The sequence below is a fragment of the Aotus nancymaae genome, unplaced genomic scaffold, assembly GCF_030222135.1.
Source record: "Aotus nancymaae isolate 86718 unplaced genomic scaffold, 86718_ANA_hifiasm-v0.15.2.pri h1tg000029l, whole genome shotgun sequence".
NCBI classification, from domain to species: Eukaryota; Metazoa; Chordata; class Mammalia; order Primates; family Aotidae; genus Aotus; species Aotus nancymaae.
In genome coordinates, this window is record NW_026988442.1 from 29,989,208 (window position 1) to 30,005,870 (window position 16,663).

A 16,663-nucleotide genomic window follows, 5' to 3' on the forward strand; every position below is an offset into this window, starting at 1 on the left:
GGTCGGGGTTGGTGGCTCACACCTGTAGTCCCAGCACTTTGGGAGGCTGAGGTGGGTGGATCACCCGAGATCAGGAGTTTGAGACCAGGCTGACCAACATGGAGAAACATTTTGTAAAATACAAAATTAGCTGGGCATGGTGGCGCATGCCTATAATCCCAGCTACTCGGGAGGCTGAGGCAGGAGGATCGCTTGAACCTGGGATGTGGATGTTGTGGTGAGCTGAGATCACACCATTGCACTCCAGCCCAGCAACAGGAGCAAAACTCTGTCTCAAAAAAAAAAAAAAATTAGCTGGGCATGGTGGTGCATGCCTGTAATCCTGGCTACTTGGGAGGCTGAGGCAGGAGGATCACTTGACCCTGGGAGGCAGAGGTTGCAGTGAGGCAAGATCACGCCATTGCACTCCAGCCTGGGCGACAGAGTGAGACTCCATCTCAAAAAAAAAAAAAACCACACTCACAAGCAGGGCCGAAGCCCGTGAAGAAAGGAGAGCAGGCGCTGCAGTCAGGGAGTGCAGGTGCAGAGGCCCTGTGGGGTGAGGCTGGGCCCTTTAAAGGAACCAAAGGGAAGCGCTTGGAGGGAGAAGGGAGGGCAGGGCTGGATGGCAGGAGGCCTGGCAGGTCTTGAGAGGACTGTATTTCATGCTATTATTGAAGGGGAGGCGCTCCCGGAAGCAGCCCACACTGAGGTGTCCTCATTCCTGTTCCTGGTATGAGAAAATCTTTTCTATTTTACTAATGGAACAAAGCAGGCCACAGAGGCACTGCCTTGTCTGAGATGGCACTGTAGTCACTCCCTCTGCTGCCTTTAGCCGTGTACACACACGCACACACACGCTGACACGTGCCCACACGTGCTGAGCACAGAGACAGGTATGAAAAGACACACACCAGAGGTCACAAATGGGTGAGTTAAATTGTACTAAGCCTGCACAGCATTTTTTTAAAGTGTAGATTCATTGCTAACATTGAATAAAACGGGATTTTCATAAAATCTGAATGTCCTTTTAAAAACCAGAGTGTCTGAGATTTGATGAGCTCTTAATATGTGCTAAGCATTCTACTTATTGAATAAGGATAGTGGTTTTTTGTTTGTTTGTTTGAGACGGAGTCTTTTTTTTTTTTCTTTTTCTTTGAGACAGAGTTTCGCTCTGTCACCCAGGCTAGAATGCAGTGGCATGATCTTAGCTCACTGCAACCTCTGCCTCCCGGGTTCAAGTGATTCTAGTCCCTCAGCCTCCTGAGTAGCTGGGATTATAGGCATGCACCGCCACACCCAACTAATTTTTTTTTGTATTTTTAGTAGAGATTGGGTTTCGCCATGACAGCCAAGCTGGTCTCAAACTCCTGGCCTCAAGTGATCAGCTGCCTTGGCCTCCCAAAGTGCTGGGACTGTAGGCATGAGAGCTACTACACCTGGCCAAGGTTCCTACTGTTTTTAATCCCCATTTTTCAGATAATGAAATTGAGGCTAATGGAAGTTAAGTAGCTTGCTGAAAGGCACACAACTATTGAGAGGTAGAATTTGGATTCTAATCCAGATACTCTGATCAGAGCTCACTACAGCCTTGAACTCCTGGGCTCAAGTGATCCTCCTGCTTCAGCCTCCTGAGGAGCTGGAACTACAGGCACATGCCACCATGCCTGGCTAATTTTCAATTTTTGGTGGAGATGGGGTCTTACTATGTTGCCCAAGCTGAAATTCCTGGCCTCAAGTGATCCTACCTGGCTTCAGCCTCCCAAAGTGTTGAGATTACAGGCATGAGCTACCATGCCCAGCCAGAATTCTTTTTTATTTATTTTCATCTTATTTGTTTATTTATATTTGAGACGGAGTTTCATCCTTGTTGCCCAGGCTGGAGTGCAGTGGCGCCATCTTGGCTCACTGCAACCTCTGCCTCCCAAGTTCAAGTGGTTCTCCTGTCTCAGCCTCCCAAGTAGCTGGGATTATAGGTGTCTGCCACCACGCCCAGCCAGTTTTTGTATTTTTAGTAGAGATAGGATTTCACCATGTTGGCCAGGCTGGTCTTGAACTCCTGACCTCAGGTGATCAGCCCACCTTGGCCTCCCAAAGTGCTGGGGTTACAGGCCTGAGCCACTGCGCACGGCCTGTTTTTTTTATTATTATTATTATTTTGAGATGGGGTCTCACTCTGTCAGCCAGGCTGGAGTGCAATGGTGTGATCTCAGCTCACTGCAACCTCTGCCTCCTGGGTTTAAGCGATTCTCCTGCTTCAGCCTCCCAAGTAGCTGAAATTACAGGTGCCCACCAGTACGTCCGTCTACTTTTTGTATTTTGTAGGAATGAAGTTTCACCGTGTTGGTCAAGCTGGTCTTGAACTCTTGACCTCAGGTGATCTGCCCACCTTGGCCTCCCAAAGTGCTGGGGTTATAGGCGTGAGCCACCGCGCTCTTTTTTATTCTTAAAACCAGCAGCTCTGCTCTTGAGGCCTGGAGCTGAGTGGTCCCTGTCAGCCTGGACTCAGCTTTCTGGCTGACCCTGCTTCCCATTAAGCCCCTTTACCTGCTTGTTTCCTGCCTGGCCCTTGGTGGCTTCTGAGTTCCCATATGCAGCACATCCGCTATTCAAATGAGCGTTTGTGTGTCCTTAATGTAGATGAAAAGTACAAATAAGCATTTGGGCTGTTTCTGTAAAAGTCACCTTTTAACACAGAAGGCTTTGAAATCTGATGAATGTGCCCTGAGACCGCCCCCCGCCACTTTCTGACTTTGTGACTTGGAGCAGGTGCCCAGCCTCTGTGAGCCTTGATTTCCTTCCCCTGTAACATGGAGGCTAAGAACAGGGTCACTGGGGAGAAGGCAAGAGGTCACCAGCGGAGCTGTGACCGTCATCAGGGTTGCTACAGTGCCCCTCCGGCTAAGCAGGCCCTGCTGACCTTGCGGGAAGCCTCATTGGAGGGAGGCCTGGAGTCCCCACCAGCCTAGGGAGTGTGGCCAGGAATGGGCTCCAGGCTGCACAGATGTGGCATCCCAGCCTCTCCCTATCTCCCAGGCATTCGTCAAGATGGTTGGACGCCACGTTGCCTTCCTGGAAGCAGACGTCCTTCAGGCTGAGCGGGACCATGGGGCCTTCCCACAGGCCCTGCGGAGGTGGCTGGGATCCGCAGGGCTCCCCTCCTTCAGGAATGTGAGTATCCTGCCCCGAGGAGTGAGGGGAGGGCCCCCCCCTTCCCTCCACAGATCCCAGAGTGGGGAGGAGCACTCAGGAAGCAGAGTTCAGGGGGCACATTTCACTTCTGCAGACAGGAAATGGGTCCGGGCACCTCAGCCTTTCCCTGTCCCATGCGAGCCCTAGGCTGTGACTGTTCATGTGCTCATCTACCATTTATTGGGCGCCTACTGTTTGCTGAGTGCCATCTGGGGTTACTGTAGTGAGCAGAAACAGCCCCTCCCCTCCTGCCCATCCTTGCACACTTAGGGACAGTGACCAGGATGACATCCAGAATTCTGGCCAGGTTCCCCTTCCTGAGGCAGGAGTCAGCCTCGAGCTGACCTGAGGAGCCGGGGCAGGGGGACGGGCATCTCCCCGGCATGTGGCTCTTTGCGGCCTGCAAAGGTGTTTCCCTTCCTCATCTCTCCTCTGTCATCCTGGGATCCTCTCCATGGCCCCGAAAGGAAGAAAGGATCATGTGTCCCTTTTGTTCTATTTTGTTTTGTTTTGTTTTGAGATGGGGTCTCACTCTGTCACCTAAGCTGGAGTGCAGTGGCGTGATCTCAGCTCGCTGCAAACTCCACCTCCTGGGTTCAAGTGATCTCCTACCTCAGCCTCCCGAGTGGCTGGGATTGCAGGTATACGCCACTATGCCCAGCTAATTTTTGTATTTTTAGTAAAAATAGAGTTTCACCATGTTGGCGAAACTGGTCTCGAAGCCCTGACTTCAAGTGATCTGCCCTCGGCCTCCCAAAGTGCTGGGATTCCAGGTGTGAGCCACTGTGCCTGGCCAGGCACCCTCATTTATAGGTGAGAAGGCGGAAGCTCAGGGAAAGAGATAAAGGGTCTTATCTGAGGTCATGTGGCCTGGTGTGCCTGTCCCTGGGGATGTGCCCTTCACAGGAAAAGTGTCACCTAGCAGGGCCTCTTGTGGCTCCTTGGGCTCTGCCTGCAGGTGTCCCCTCTGCTGCTCTGTCCCCACCTTATCTCCACTTTATCACCACAGCCCATTTAGTGAGTGCTTTTTGTTTTGTTTTGAGACAGGATCTCACTCTGTCACCCAGGCCGGAATGCAGGCGTGATCCTAACTCACCCCAGCCTGGAACTCCTGGGCTCAAGTGATCCTCCTACCTTAGCCTCCCAAGTAGCTGGGACTGCATTTTCAAACGGTGTGATTCAAAATGCCTGATGGGCATCTGCTTTCAGGTCACAGGTTCCTGGCCTTATTGTACCTGCCTGAGGCACATGCTGCTCACCTGCATGCTTGCAGGGGAGTGGTTTGCCCAAGCTTGTAACAGCTGGACAGTGGCCTCCCAGATCTCACGGTCTAGGAACTCTTACTGATCCTTCAGAGCCAAAGTTAATGCCACCTCCTGTAAGAAGCCCTCTGGGATTGCCCCTCTTCAGACAAACTCCATCTCTTTGCTTTCCAAAGACAATGAAGTCATGAGCTGCATCCTTTGTCTACCTCTCCCTCAAGTTATGGTGACCATTCCTGAGTGACTTTTCCCACTGATGACTTTAAAAGCACGTTGGGGCCAGGCACCGTGGCTTATGCTTGTAATACCAGCACTTTGGGAGGCCAAAGCAGATGCATCATTTGAGTCTAGGAGTTCAAAACCAGCTTGGGCAACATGGCGAAACACCATTTCTGCAAAAAATAGGAAAGTTAGCTGGGCATGGTGGCACATGCCTGTGGTCTCAGTTACCTGGGAGGCTGAGGTGGGCAGATCGCTTGAGCCTAGCCTGGGAGGTGTAGGTTGTGGTGAGCCAAGATTGCACAACTGCACTCAGCCTGGGTGACAGAGTGAGATCCTGTCTGAAAAAAAAAGCACATTAGGGTCCAGATGTGGTAGCTCATGGCCATAATCCCACCACTTTGTGGGGGCAAGGTGGGAGGATTGCTTGAGTTCAAGACCAGCCTGGGCAACAAAGCAAGACCTCATCTCTACAAAAAATTATCCAAGTGTGATGGCATGCACCTGTGGTCCCAGCTGCTCAGGAGGCTGAGGTAGGAAGATCACTTGAGCCTACGAGTTTGAGGCTGCAATGAAGCATGATCGTGCCACTGCACTCCAGCCTGGACAACAGAACAAGATCCTATCTCTGAACATTTAAAAAAAATTTTTTTTAAGTCATATCAGGGGAAGAAAGGACACAGGACCTTGGCTGCCTGTGGCCCGTTAGGACCCGAGTATCCTAACAGTGGGTCCTGGCTGTCATTTGATACACTTTTTGCAGTCTGCACAATCATCCCTATGAGGTTGGCACTCATGTTTCCATTTACAGAGGCAGAGACTGAGGCTTGGAGACAAGAATCACCTATCCAGGGTCACTGCTGGGTTTGGAATCCAGGCCTGTGGGGCTCTGAAACTGAGGTCCACCCCCCACTCCTGCCACAGGGATGTGGCATTCCCCCCGGGGTGTGGCTGGGGCATGCCGGGGCTGCACCCTCTCCTCTCTGCCACACTCTGGGCCTTGCTAAGCTTTGGAGAGCCCCCTAGACCTACCTGTGGTGACTTGTTCCAGGAAGCACGTCCTGGCCAGGGGCGGGTGAGTCATTCACCAACCCCAGTGTGTTGATCTTGGCCCCACAAGGGCTTTGTCTGGGGGAGGCGATGCAGCCGAGCGTGTGCACATGTGTGTGCAGAACTTCCAGCACTGTGGCTACACGAGGGTGTGAGCTGGAGGGGCCCTTCTAGAATGATGATCATCACAGCTGGAGTTGGGGCCGACGCTGCAGCGCGTCATGCCCCAGCCTGTGGAGAGGGTCTGGTCATTGTTCCTGTTTTACAGATGAGGAAACTGAGTCACTGAGGGGTTAAGTTGCTTGCCCACCCAGAAAGTGGTGGAGCTGGGGTTTGAACTTGTGATGTCTGGGCCCAGAGCTGGTGCCCTGCACCCCGCTGGTCCAGTCGGTGCCCAGCCTGACCCCCAGACCTGCTTTCTGGGAGGTGGAAGTCCTCATAGGACGCCCAGGTATTCTCAGGGTCTTCCATCTCAGTTCTTTCAAAGCTGGGATTTTGTGCCATGTCTAGTCAGTTCCCCTCAGTGCTCCCCCAGGGTGGACACTTCTTTCGGTGACCCTGAAGGGCCGTCACCATCAGAGGCTGACATTTCAGCCTCCACCAAGCCCTTCTTCTGGGGCCGGTTCCGATGCCGTGTGCGGGCCTGAGGGGCCCGGGCAGCCGAGGGCTTGGAGAGCTTTAGTTTCTCTCCTGGTGTCTCCCCTAGGACCCCACTGCTCCCCCAGCGCAGGTGTTTGAGGCCTCCCCCTGCTGGGCTGGCCTGAACAGTGACCATCAGACACAGCAGCCAGCCAGGGGGACCTGGCCATGTGGCACCCCAGGGCTATCTGCTCCTCACCCACCCGCTCTGCCTCCAAAGGTCCATGGAGTGGAGAGGGCTGGGACAGGGTTATTGGGTGGTCCCACGGGAATGCTGGCATGGAGTTCTGCCCCTGTGGGGGAGCCACACCATTCACCAGAGGCCCAGCCCCCAGAGGAGGTAGGCTGCGCACTGCCCATGAGACTCGGTGCTAGCGTGGACAGTGGCTGCGGCCTGGGCTGGCCCGAGGGGTCCCGTGCAGGAAGTGACCTGGGGTTACTAGTGTTCCCCCTCGGCCAGCTTTCTGACTGGAGCCCAGCCTCTCAGCCCTACCTTTGAGCCGCCTGAGAAAGAAGCATTTGCTTCACAGACAGAGCCAGCCTGTGCCCCAGGCCCTCAGCGCCCAGCCACAAAATGTACACGTGCCCACGCTACAACATACGTATTTTCATGGTACAAAAGGACACATTTTCATGCCGTACTATATAAATGAAAGTTTTCATTATGTTTTTATATTGATCGTTATAACATTTTGAGGTTTTAACTAAGAATTGCTCCTCTCTTTCATTGTAGCCAAGCCCCTTCTGTAACATGTCTTAGCTGTGTGACCGTGGGCAAGTCTCTTGGCCTCTCTAAGCCCAGAGACAGCCAGGCACAGTGGCTTCCACCCATAATCCCTGCACTTTGGGAGGCCAAGGTGGGAGGACGACTTGAGTCTGGGAGTTTGAAACTAACCTGGACAACGTAGGCAGACCACATCTCTAATCGATTAGAGATCATTAAAATAATATCTTTTTTTTGAGATCTTAAAGTTATTTCTAATTGTTCCAAGATGGTTTCTCAATGACCTGAGAATAAAATCCAAACTCCTCATCATGGCCTGCAAGAGGCTCGTGCTCCAGCCATGTGCAGTCTCTAATTGATTGTTTGTTTGTTTTGAGACCATCTTGCTCCATCGCCCAAACTGGAGTGCAGTGGTGCGATCTCGGCTCACTGCAACCTCTGCTTCCTGGGTCTAAGCAATTCTCCTGCCTCAGCATCCCAAGCAGCTGGGCTTACAGGCGCCTGACACCACGCCTGGCTAATTTAGTATTTTTAGTAGAGACAGGGTTTCGCCGTGTTGGTCCAGCTGGTCACGGATTCCTGACTTCAGGTGATCCGCCCACCACAGCCTCCCAAAGTGCTGGGATTACAGGCGTGAGCCACCGCGCCCGGCCTAAAATAATATCTTTAAAACTCAAAAACAATTAAGCCTCAGAGAGTCTGACTGAGTCAGTGAGCTGGCTCGGGCAGGTTCATGAGAGGCTTTGCTTGCTAGAACGCAAGTTTGGATTTGATGGAAAATGATGAGGGCCTGGACTAAAGCAGGGGAGAGAAGCTCCAGAACTCTCAGGAGGGATTCTGGGCATGGAGCGGAAGAGCGTCAGCCGCCTGAAAAGCCAGCCAATGGAGCGATCCCAGCTCACTGCAACCTCCGCCTCCTGGGTTCCAGCAATTCTCCTGCCTCAGCCTCCCGAGTACCTGGGATTACAGGCATGTGCCACCACACCTGGCTAATTTTTGTATTTTTAGTAGAGATGGAGTTTTGCCACATTGGCCAGGTTGGTCTTGAACTCCTGACCTCAAGTGATCCACCTGCCTTGGCCTCCCAAAGTGCTGAGATCACAGGTGTGAGCCACTGCGCCCGGCTGAAAAGCCAGCTTTGCTTGTGAGTAATGGAGTGGTCCAGGACAGACTCAATGCTTACTGCTCAGCGGTGAGTGGGAATCACGGGGTGGCTGACATAGAGTCAGCCCTGCTGTGCCAGGCAGCGTTTTCATCTTGTCAATCCTCATAACATCCCACAAGGGAGGTGCTATTTCTATCCCATGTTACAGGTGAGGAAACTGAGGCATAGAGAGGATAAGTAACTTACCCAGGATCACACAGTTGGACATGAGGATATGAAACCATGTTTTTCTTTCCATCACATATTGCCTTGGTAGAGAGCTGTGATCTCTTCCTTCAGGGAGCTTGTGTCTGGTGCGAGAATACAGACAATGACCAAATTGGAAGAAAATGTAGTTATAGGTGGGACATGGTGACTCAATGCCTGTAATCCCAGCACTTTGGGGGGCCTAGGTGGGTGGGTCACTGGAGCCCAGGAGTTCCAGACCAGCCTGGGCAATATGGCGAAACCCCATCTCTATAAAAAAATATATATATGAAAATTAAGGCTGCAGTGAGGCATGATTGTATCACTGCACTCCATCCTGGGTGACAGAGCAAGAGTCTGTCTCAAAAAAACAAAAAGAAAAATCAGTTAGATAGCTGTTTCTAAAGGGGGGCCCTTTACCTGGGCGTGGTAGTGCGTGCCTGTGGTCCCAGCTACTTGGGAGGCTGGGGTAGGAGAATTACTTGAACCCAGGAGTTCAAGGCTGCAGTGAGCTGAGATTGCACCACTGCGCTCCAGCCTGAGTGACAGAGTGAGACACTGTCTCTAAAAAATAAAATGTAGCCGGGCACGGTGGCTCACGCCTGTAATCCTAGCACTTTGGGAGGCCGAGGCGGTTGGATCACGAAGTCAAGAGATCAAGACCATCCTGGTCAACATGGTGAAACCCCGTCTCTACTAAAAATACAAAAAAATTAGCTGGGCATGGTGGCGCGTGCATGTAATCCCAGCTACTCAGGAGGCTGAGACAGGAGAATTGCCTGAACCCAGGAGGCGGAGGTTGCGGTGAGCCGAGATCGCGCCATTGCACTCCAGCCTGGGTAACAAGAGCGAAACTCCGTCTCAAAAAAAATAAAAAATAAATAAAATGTATAAAAAAATTAAATGAAAGGGAGCCCTGGGCAGGAGTGGCCTCTGAGGAGGGACCGTGGAAGCTGAGACCTGGTTGATGAGTAAGCGTCTGTCTGGAGTCAAAAGAAAGAGTGCTCCCGGTCGAGGGAACTACAATTGCAAAATCTCTGCAACACACCTGAGCTTGGTGCTTGAGGAATCGCTAGTCTGGCATGGGCTGCCTGCGTGAGCCAGGGCAGAGTGGAGAGAGAGGTCTGGGAGGTAGCAGAGAGCAGATTGTGCAGGGTCTCAAGGCCACACAGAGGAGTTTAGCACTGTTCTGTGATGATCGGAGCTATGGAAGTATTTGTAGCAGGGTTGGAGTGACTTGGTCAAATTTGCTTCGCTTGGTGAGAAACCAGGGATCGTTCTCTGCTCTGAGCTCAGGCTGACATTCAGGGTCTGTGGTGTCTTGGGACTGGGATACCAGAGCTGAGCAGGGCACGTGGATGCCCTCCAGGCTGCAGGTTTGGAATGTTTCCTCCCCTGGAAACGTCTCATGCTGTGCCCTGAGCTCTCTGGAATCCTCGCCTCCCCATGTCTCAGGGCCCTTGTCCAATCAGAGGAAAGGAAAGAGGCTCCAGAAAGGGGGCCCAGGTCTTCCAGACCAATGTCCCTGAGACCCTGCTGGAGGGGGCAGCCGTCAGCCCCGTGCCTGCACGGGAGGGCCCCTCACATCTGGAGATGGTTTCAGGCATGTGTGGATGTGAGTGTGAAACGGGGCTGGAGCCGTGCGGGCTGCCGGCCTCGGAAGTGCACAGAGGCCGTGGCAGGTGTCCCCTTGGCCCGGGCCAGCTTCCTGCTGACCGTGCCAGGCCGGCCCTCCTGGCTCACGTGCCCAGAGGCACAGAGCAGCCTCACTAATTTGTTGTAAACCACTGTTTGTTTTCTGCCGCCAAAACATCTTGTTCACGAGGTGTCATTTTGATTAATTTTTCTGATGGAGAAGAATGCGGTGCTTCCCAGGGGAGCTCTTTGGCTGACAGCGAAGCTGACCCGGCCAGCTTCTGCCTCCCACACAGAGTGCTGCTGCCCTGTAGAGGGAAGCCTGGCTGGGACTTGGGGCTGCCTGGCCCACCCGTTCACCCCCACCAGGGCAGCAGGGGCCTGGGGAGACCGTGGTTGCTGAGATCTGCCCAGAAAGAAAGATGAGCAGGGGGGCCGGAGGGGAGCCAAAGTGGCTTTGGAACCAAGCAGAGCCAGGACAGGCAGGGTATGAGATGTCATCTGGTCCCACAATTGCAGCAGTCCCAGGGTGATCTGGTAACAGCAGTGACTGAGTCTTCTGGGCATGAGACAGGAGGGAGTGGTGGGGAGTGTGGCGAATTGCAGAGCCCATGGCTCACGTGCAGGAGTGGAGCTTGCCTGGCACCAGTCTTGCAGAAATGGCAGCCAGCGGTCACCAGGATTTCCTATATGGGGGAGAAAGCTGGACATCTGGAGGTGTGTAGTTGTTAATGACTCTTCCCATGTCAAAAAGTCAGTAATTTTTCTTACTGTTGAATATGGTGTGGGAAAAATGCGTTGGGGCTGGATGCAGTGGCTCACACCTGTAATCCCAGCATTTTGGGAGGCCAGGGCAACATTGGGAGGCCAGGGCAACATAGTGAGATCCTGTCTCTATTTTAAAAAATTAAAAATCATAAAAGAAAACTGTGTTGCACTGTGGGCGGCACCCCCCACCCCAAGCTCTGGACTTCAGGCTGATGATCTGTACCTCCTTGTCCCTCCACTGTGGAGGGTTTGGGACCAGGGAGGAGTCAAGAGGCATCTTCTCTACTCTTTTGCACCAGCCTTAGTGGGAGCTCTTCACTCTAAGCAGCCACATGACTAACAGCCAATACTTGTACTGAGCCCCTACTGTGTAGGAAGGGCTTTCTGTGCCTTATCTCAATTTCCGTAACAATGCCAGAGGTAGATGCTGTTATTCCAGTTTAGAAATAAATGCCCTGAGGCTCAGAGAGGGCTGTTCACTTGCTCAGGATCACACAGCATAACTGGGATTTGATCCAGCTTTGACCTTGGTCGGCCGGTCAGCGTGTGTCTCTACCTCCCTCTGTGAACTTCCCAAGAGCAGGTACCGAAACTTCCACGGCCAAGGCTGCGAACTTGAGAGCTTTGGGCCAGTTCTGCCTCAGCCGCACCTGCTCTTTGGCCAGCGTGATATATGGGTCTATTTAACTTGAGTTAGTTGCCAAAAAGCAAATTTCACATGAGATTTTGAGGATGAGAGGGGAGGAAGTTCCTTCTGACAGCAAGTAGTTTTTATTTGGGGCAGGATGCTGTTTGTCGAGCCCTATCTGGAAGCACCCCACCTTTGCCCTTGTGGCTTCTGGTGCAGGAGCAGAGGACCGAGTGGGCCCTGAGCCGCGTCCCTGCCCAGCCAGCATCTGGCCCACCATGCTCACTTTTAGTGCCTGCTGGTGCGTTTGCGTTTCCTCCCCGGTCGAGCACATAGTAGGTGTTTAATAAACAGTCATCAGCAGATGTTGTGAAGGCTTCTTGCCTGCCTCCCAGATGTCTTAGGGGCGTCTCCAGGCACTGGAGGGCTGGAGAGGGTTTTCAAGGCTGAAAGGGAGGTAATGAGGCCATGGGTGGAGCTGCTCTGCCCCAGCTGGCCTATAGGAGTCATCAGTGCCAGGCTCAGCATGCTCCCCTCCCCCAGGACTCCCCAGCTCCTGCCCCTCGCTTCCTCTCCCCTCCCTGACCAGCACCACAAGGGGGGCTCGGTCTCTCTGGACATCCCCTCTCCCCTGCACAATCCCCCTGCGGGGGGCGACTTGGGGAGGAGGCCGATGGGCTCTGCTTTATCTAGTGGTGGAGGCTGAGCAAGACACAGAGAAGGGAGAGGAGGTTGTGAGGCGCCTTCTCCTGGTCCTGAACCAGCCGCTCTTCTGCTGCTGAACCCATCAGCCCTTGCGGTAAAATGCAGCAGGAGCAGATGGCAAATAGGAGGACCACGGCCTACCGTGGAGGGCCCTGGGGCGCTGGGTCCCAGCCCCCACCCACCAGCCCCTCCCCACGGCCCCCAGGGACTTCCCAGGTTTTTTTCCTTCAAGGTGGAGTGCTGTGGGGGGACGGAGGGCTCCTAGCAGGCTGGTCTGAGTATCGTGTTTTTCAGGCATTTCATTCTTGTTGAGAGTCTGAGGATGAGAGGGAAGTTCCTTCCAATAGTAAGTTTTCATTTTGGGGGTACTGTTTGTTGGGCCCTGTGTGGAGGCACCCCTGCCCTGTTGGTGGGACCCTCAACATGCCCTTCTCACCACAGCACCACGTCAGGGGCATCCCCTGTGGCAGCAGTGCCCTGGGCCCAGGCCTGCCATCCTGGGCTTGCTGAACATCGCCTGTGGCCTTTGCACATGCTGTTCCCCTGCCTGGAAAACCCTTCCTACTCCCCGCCTGCCGATGTTAATTCTTGTTCAAAGCCCCAGTCACACAGCACCACCCTGCGAAGCCGCCTGGGTTCCTCCAGCCAGCTCCCTAACCCAAACCCTGGTTCATTCCCTGGCTGGCACAAGGCCTCAGCCGGTCGTCTGCATTTTCACCTTGTTTCCCCAGACTGAGAACTGCTCGTGGGCGGGGCCTGTGTCTTGTCTTTGCCACGGTGCTGAGAGTTCTGATGCTGCTGGAGGGTTCCAGGCTCCTCTTTGGGCCACCACAAGCAGCACTTACCTGCCCTGCCTGGTTCATCCCCAGGCCACCTGGGACAGAGTAACTGTCTCCATCTCCACTCTTCAGGTGAGGAAACCGAGGCTCAGAACTTTAACAAAGCCAGGGCCCATCCCATTTGATTCCAGCATCCTCCATTCTTCACACCCCAGGAGTCGAAATTCAAACACTCACTGAGACCAGGCAAGGCCCTGAGTGATGCAAAGAGGCCAGGTTGGGGCTGTGACCACGAGGGGAGGCAGGGTCCTCAGCTGCAGCCTCGAACGGAGACCAGAGTGGCCAGGCCTTGTACCTTTTTTTTTTTTTTTTTTGATACAGAGTCTTGCTCTGTTGCCCAGGCTGGAGGGCAGTGACATGATCTTGGCTCACTGCAACCTCCGCCTCCTGGGCACAAGCAGTTCTCCTGCCTTAGCCTCCCCAGTAGCTGAGACTACAGGCACGTGCCACCACCCTGGCTAATTTTTGTATTTTTAGTAGAGACAAAGTTTTGCCATGTTGGCCAGGCTGGTCTTGAACTCCTACTCTCAAGTGATCTGCCCGCCTTGGCCTCCCAAAGGGATTACAGCTGTAAGCCACCTCACCCAGCCAACACCCCTGTTTCTAATCAGAATGTCACCTTCAAGGTCACTCATCATAGAGAAATTCCGCCCCTTGAAGCTCCCCATATCAAAATGCAAACCCCATCCACCCCTGAAGACTGCAGATCCAGTTCCTGCAGCATTTGGAGGGGGATAAAGAGCATGGATGCAGACCAGGACCTCTCAACCTCAGCGCTGTGGACATTTGGGGCAGATCATTCTTTGCAGTGGGGACCGTTTTTGCGCACTGGGGGATGTTTTGGGGGATGTTTTTCGCGCTGGGGGATGTTTTTCGCGCTGGGAGGTGTTTTTACGCACTGGTGGGTGTTTTCGCACTGGGGGATATTTTAGGGGATGTTTTGCGCACTGGCGGGTGTTTTGCTGCGTCTCTGGCTTCACTCACTAGATGCACCCTCTCCATAGAGAAACAACCAAAAAGGAGTCCATAAATTGCCAGATGTCCCCTTAAATTGCCAAAAGTCACCCTGAGTTAAGGACCACTGGCCCAGAAGAATGACAGCTGTCAAAACTGGGTGATGGTACGTGGGGACTCATCAGAGTCCCTTCATTGCTTTTATATGTTTCCTATAAATATGGAAAAGTTTCCTTATAAGTATGGAAAAGAATAAAAAGTTTAAAAATCTGTGAAAGCATGAATTCTGGAGCCGCACAGTCCTGGGTTCGTATCTCGGTGGTGGTGCTGGCTGGCTCCATGGCCTTGGGAGAGTCTCAGCTTCCCCCTCTGTGAAATAGGTGGCAGTTCTCCAGCTTCACAGCGTCAGGTCGAGGATTTGAATATGTGTGATTTGCTTTTCATCTGACAAACTTCTGTGGGAGCAGTACTCTGCTGCGGGCACTGTTCTAGCAGCTGAGACTCATAAGTTGTGGAATGGCGAGCTTTGTTGAGTACTCGCACGAGGCAGGCACCCAGACGCCCTGCACTGACCCCATTGCTCAGCTGCTGTGTAGTGAGGCAAGTTGCCATCATTGGCCCCATTTTATAGAAGAGCAACTGAGGCAGCAGGAGGTGGAGTTTCTCGCCACAATTAACAGAAGGAAGTAGAAGAGGTGCCCCCAGGCTGCCTGGTTCCAGAGCCTGCAGTCCTGAGCTCCACGCTGCCTGAAGGGATTCACTTATGCACTTGGCACAATGCTAGCACATAGTAGGTGCTCAGTTAGGGTGGACTGTGAGGATTGCTTTTGTAGATAGCTCTCTCTGGAGGGGCTGATTGTTCCAACCCCCCACCATGTGGCACCCTAGGTACGTCTCTGACATCTTCAAGGCTGCCAAAGCCAAGTCCTGAAGCTGCTGTTTACAGAATAACCTGTCACTTGCTTCCTGCCATGTGCTGATGTGGGCCACCATGGACCTCGCCTGCAGGAACTGAATCGAGTGGCTCACTCCCCTCTGAGCCACTGTCCATCTGGGCCAGCCCCTCCACACTCTTCATGCCAGGAGCACGTTGGTGGTGCTTAGGAGTGGCCGGGTTCATGATGTGTCTCAAGTGATGATGGGTAATGAGGGTTTGGGCTAGCCACGCCCACCTGGGCACACCCACCAGGGGTGTCCTGGGTCCCACCTCTCCCAGTTCCTCCCATCTTCAGCCCCTCATTCCATCTTGACCACTCTCAGAGGGACACAGGCTAGGCCCCACCCTCACCCCCACCCCTGCGTCGTGGAGATTTCAGCCTCTGACTGTGCATCCCCAGCAGTCCTGCTTCCTGCGGTCCGTCTTCCCGTCTCCATCTCTGTTGGTATTCAGGTCTGTCTCTTTGTGTCACTGCTGGATCCATGTCTTGTTCACCCTGCTTGTCTCTGCCTCTCTCCATGTGTCTCTGCATCTCTGCCACTCTGCCTCCTTGTCTCTCCTGCCTGTGTCTCTGTCCCATGTCTCTCCGTGTGTCACCCACACAATCACAAACCTTCACTTTGCACCCCACCCCCCAGGCCACAATCCTTTCATCCCCCTCATGCCACACCCCCACCTGCATCTTTGGCTCCTCGAAGGGACCCTCCCGGGACCCCTCCCTCCTCAGACTGGAAGGGGAAGAGTATGGGCCGGGACGGGGTAGGGCAGGTCTGAGTCTGTCTGCCATCTACCAGCTGGGCTGAGCGGGACCGTGGGCACCCACTGCCCTTCTCTGAGCCCTGATGTCCACATCAGGACATAAGTGCACCCACAGGAGGGCCCCCCAGGGACACGTTTACTGCGTCACTGGAGAACACTTGGTACGTGGGAGCTGGTAGTAACCACAGCCGTGAACCTGAGGATGAATGCATGATGGACCTGGGTCTCTGCCTGGGCTTAGGGTCTGTCTGGAGAAGAAAACTCACAGGCAGAAACTATCAGCGGATAAGAACAAGGTGGGCCGCATGCATCTGGCTTCCATGGCTGACAGAGAGGGAGAGGAAAGAGGTCAGGGAAGTTGCAGGGGATAGGCTGGGAAAGGCCTGAGGGAGGGAAGAGCCTGGGCCGTGTGTGGCACTGGCGTGGCATTCGCAGGACAGTTTGCGACAGGCTGCTGGGTTGCAGGCATTCCTGAGGGAGGATGCACCCGGCAGGGGAGGGCAGGTATGGTCGGTGTCTGAACACAGGTTCTGGAATCAAGCAGTACACAGAGATGAGTCGTTTGCAATGCAGACTCCTGCCGGCTGCCTGCAACTGTGGACTGGGTCTGGAAAAGGTGCAATCCCTTTGATGCCCACGGAGCCTGGGAAGTACTTGGCTATGTTCCTGGTCAGCTTTCTGCTGGGAAAATAAACCGTGTCTCATTAGGCAGTGAGTTCATCCCGATGCCTGTTCTGACTGATAACATCACACCTTGTCATGCTGCCAGGCCCAAAGTCAAGGTCAAAGTTCCTGTTACTTAGGGAATCCTAATCATTAACCTGGGAACCTCAGCTGGAGATGGAGATGCTGGTTTTTAAATGGAGGGAGAAGCTGGAGCAGGGAGGTGGCTGTTTCAGGGCTGGACATCCCCGAGTGCCAATTTCGAGGTACCACTGACCAGGATTGGTGATCACAGTCTTCCAGCCTCCTTGTCCCTTCTGTGTCTGGCAGCTCTTTGCTGGCCTGAACCTGGCTCCAGA

General features: G+C 53.6%; 1 protein-coding gene across 5 annotated transcripts in view; it reads left to right on the forward strand.

Annotated features, from left to right (window-relative positions):
• BCAS4 (breast carcinoma amplified sequence 4) overlaps positions 1–16,663 on the forward strand; it is an 87,460-nt gene that overhangs the window by 44,305 nt on the left and 26,492 nt on the right. For 3 of the 5 annotated variants that reach the window (XM_012467450.2, XM_064382518.1, XM_064382519.1), the window contains one exon: positions 3,016–3,150. The exons of the other annotated variants lie outside the window; for them this stretch is intronic. In XM_012467450.2, coding sequence (XP_012322873.1) covers positions 3,016–3,150 — 135 coding nt within the window. The remainder of the gene's footprint in view (positions 1–3,015; positions 3,151–16,663) is intronic. 5 annotated transcript variants of the gene reach the window in all.